Genomic DNA, 3,479 nt, shown 5'->3' with positions numbered 1-3,479 from the left:
AAACGTTCCCCCAGAAGTTTCGGAGATTGAATGCATTGAGACTGAATCATGATCTACACCAAATCCAAATGTGTGTACGGGAATGTGGAAATCGGAAGCACTATCGTGATGCATGAAATTCGGGAGTAATGATTGGTAATCAGTACTGGTATTGGGTGTGTTGGTACCACTCGGGCTGCTAAGAGCATACGTGTCTTGTCCATCGGACAACAATATAATACTACAAACTGGATTTTTCCACTTGCGGTCAGTCATCACCTTCGCACCCTTCTTAAGGGCCTCGACAATGTTTGTCCCACCATTTGATCTTAAAGAATTAACAGCTTGTAAAGCTTCGCACTTTCCATTATCAGTCATCCTACGAAGAGCAAAGAGACGACGAGCAGTGGATGAGAAGGCAATTACTGAAAGCCTATCAGAGGGGCCAAGGTTTTGGATCACGAATCCCACTGCCCGTTTCAGCAAGGCAAGCTTGCTACCTGCCATGCTACCACTAACATCAAGCACTGAGACGAGATCGACTGGAGCACGAGATGTTTGATTTATTCCAGAAAGTTGGGGCCTGGTAGTAACAGGAGCTTTGAGATGAATCAGAACAGCAAAATTATTGTGGAATGTTGACTTCGGAACAGCAGAAACCTCTGGGTATGTTTTAACCTCCATGACTCCGACAGAATGGTCATCAGTCACATCATTACCAGAAGATAGGGTGACATCAGGTAGTTGACGTTCATCATCATCGAACACCCTAGGTTCCACCGGATGAAAAAATGAAGAAACATGTTGATTAGCGACCAATCGGGAAGGGGGCAATTGTCTTATAACGGTCAACCAGGTATCATCTCGAGGCCAGGACAAATTGTTTAAGAGTGGTTTTCCACGCGGTTTATCGGTAACAGGACTCTGGAGGGGTATTTCTTTCCATTTCGCTCTGCAAACCGGACAACTTCGTTTTCCATGTTTTACATTAGTTGTAATACAATGGAAATGAAAGGAGTGTGAGCATTCTGCCGTGAAAATGGCATGGCCATGGCCAGGTTTCATGGACGTCAAACATATTGCACAGGTCCTCTGCAATCAAAGATAAAGTTCAAAATCAAATTACATAGATGATTCAGAGTTCAAAATCGACGTACACAGAGAAATATAAGATTTAACATTCTTATGATATAATAACCATTACACATTCAGAGCAAAGGAAAATCGATGTTACCTAAGACTTTATTGTCAAACATCTTATCATTAACTCGATTTTGTAAGCTAGAAGGAACTTTTAATTAAAATCAACCATTCCAAATCAATAACAACTTGTCAAGATCAATAATGAAACTCTCAAGCCATCAGAAAGGGATAAATATGAAGGGAAAATTGAGGACACCAGCCTTTTTCTAGAAAATCAGATTTAATGACATGTCTGCCTACTCGACCGTTAAGAAGTAAGATTTTTATGAAAAGGATGCTATACCCTTATTTATTAATTAAAAGGAGTAGACATTGTTCTTTACTACAAGATTTCCATTCTTTCTTCAAACTTGACCTTAGTTCAACAACACTTATTGCCTGAAAACTCTGAACCAATAATTTATTTCATAATTTATATAGTTAACTGAAGACTACAATTTTGATGAAAAGGGGTGAGAAAATATCCAAATGAGTAATGCCATGTCCTTGAAACAGTCAAGTTGTTCACTAAGCAAAGCACTTAGATTATGTTGATCCCATTATGCGGAAGCTTCAAAAGGGGTTTAGGCAAGACATTAAAGAGAGAAAGAACAAGTGGCTCAGCAGTAGGTCTACATCCATGGACAAAACGAGAAAACTCAATCCGTAGATTACAAACAAAAGAGCACAAAATATTCAAACCCACCCATCCCCACTGAAGAATTAAGCCTATATCAGAATAATCCTAAAAAAGGGAATCCAACCACTTTATCCCTACCTCATCACAGTGAGCTGAAAACTACATTACAATACAAGCCCATCTTAGACAGCTCATAATGCATATTTCTGTACACCCATTAACATCACCCCTCTACCCCACATGACAGCCACCTTCTTCAAACATGTTCGAACACCAATCCATTCAGAAAATAAACATTAACTGAAAAAAATAAGAAAAATAAATATAGTTCTTTTTTTATCAATAAAGAAAAGAAAAAAGAAACAAAATCAAATCCAGAAGTTCTTAGCAGCACAGGAAAAATCCCATTAAGATTCTTGAAAATCCCGTTAGAAAGAAAATTCAAGATCCATGACAAATGAAAAGAACACTAAATAGAAAGTATCGGACTAGTATCTTTCCAGTAAATAGAAAATTTTTAAAACGCACAAATCCTGAAATTCAATTGTTCGTTTGTGATTTAAACCTACCGAATTGCTTGTTTCAGCTTGTTGTACTCGTACTATATTCACTCTTGGTTCTATCTCAAAAGTCCAAATTGTTTTCGGATTTTTTGGACTTATCAAAACTAATGGCTTTTCAATAAAACGAGAAATCAGCATTAATCCTTAAAAAATAGGCACAAATATTAGTATATTAGTGGTCATGCATTTAAAGAGGAAAAATACACAAATATATATTAAGGTGGAATATTTTTGTAAAATTTGCACCTCGAAAGATTTGGAGGAGTGTTTCGACAAGCGGAGTCCGGAGGAAGATGGCGTAGGCGTGGTGGGATTTCGCCGCGACGGCAGCGAGGACAAGGAAGCGGCATCAGACAACCTCCCGGCGGACAACGGCGGCGCGTCCTCGATGGTTCTTGGTTCGTGAAGACATGTGTTGAGCTTCAACCCAAGAGCAAGCTTAACTTTCCTCCATTTACTCCCACCCATTTTTCCTCACACACAAAGAACTACGCAAACATATACATATACAGATACAGATACAGATACAGATATAAATGCATGTATAGGCGTTGAGTAATGATCTCTTTCTCTCTCTACATATCTATCGGTACTTATTGGTTTATGGGCGGTATCCAATGACTTTACGTTTCTGACAGACGATATTTATATATTCCTGCATATGTATGACAATTATTACACTTAACAACCGTATATATACAGAGAGAGAGAGAGAGAGAGAGAGAGAGAGAGAGAGAGAGAGAGAGAGCACGCAGGCGGTGAAAATGAAAGACGGGTTCAATTTAGATGGCTCTACACTATGGATTGAGCTATAGGCGAGATTTATTTAAGTCATGTTTGATCCACATTTTTAAAAAAAAATATATTTTTAAACAGTAATTTGACATTATTTTAATCACACGTTCTTTAATAAATAGTATTACATGCAAATTTAAATTTTTTTTTTTAACTACACATTTCCTTTCAATACACTATTCAAAAATATATTTTTATGAAAATAATGTGACTCAAACAATGGCTTAATTCTACGTATCAATTAATATTACATTAACGTTATCTAAACTGAGGTTGCAATTCTAATTGGACTACGTATTATTACTCAGAAAGAAAAGTGT

At 37.3% G+C, this 3,479-nt stretch overlaps 1 protein-coding gene across 1 annotated transcript; it reads right to left on the bottom strand.

Moving 5' to 3' along the window:
* Window positions 1-6: 6 nt before the first annotated feature.
* Window positions 7-3,056, bottom strand: LOC111384577 (the record flags this gene model as incomplete). The annotated part of the gene is made up of 2 exons (XM_023008875.1): window positions 2,611-3,056; window positions 7-1,071 (listed from the first exon to the last, which is right to left on the bottom strand). Coding segments are annotated over exons 1-2 (1,287 nt in total), but the record flags the coding sequence as incomplete, so codon positions are not given.
* Window positions 3,057-3,479: the final 423 nt, after the last annotated feature.

The sequence above is a fragment of the Olea europaea genome, unplaced genomic scaffold (genome assembly GCF_002742605.1).
Source record: "Olea europaea var. sylvestris unplaced genomic scaffold, O_europaea_v1 scaffold2941, whole genome shotgun sequence".
Taxonomy (NCBI): Eukaryota; Viridiplantae; Streptophyta; class Magnoliopsida; order Lamiales; family Oleaceae; genus Olea; species Olea europaea.
Note: the sequence above shows the minus strand (reverse complement) of the source record. Positions and strands in the feature narration are given on the sequence as shown.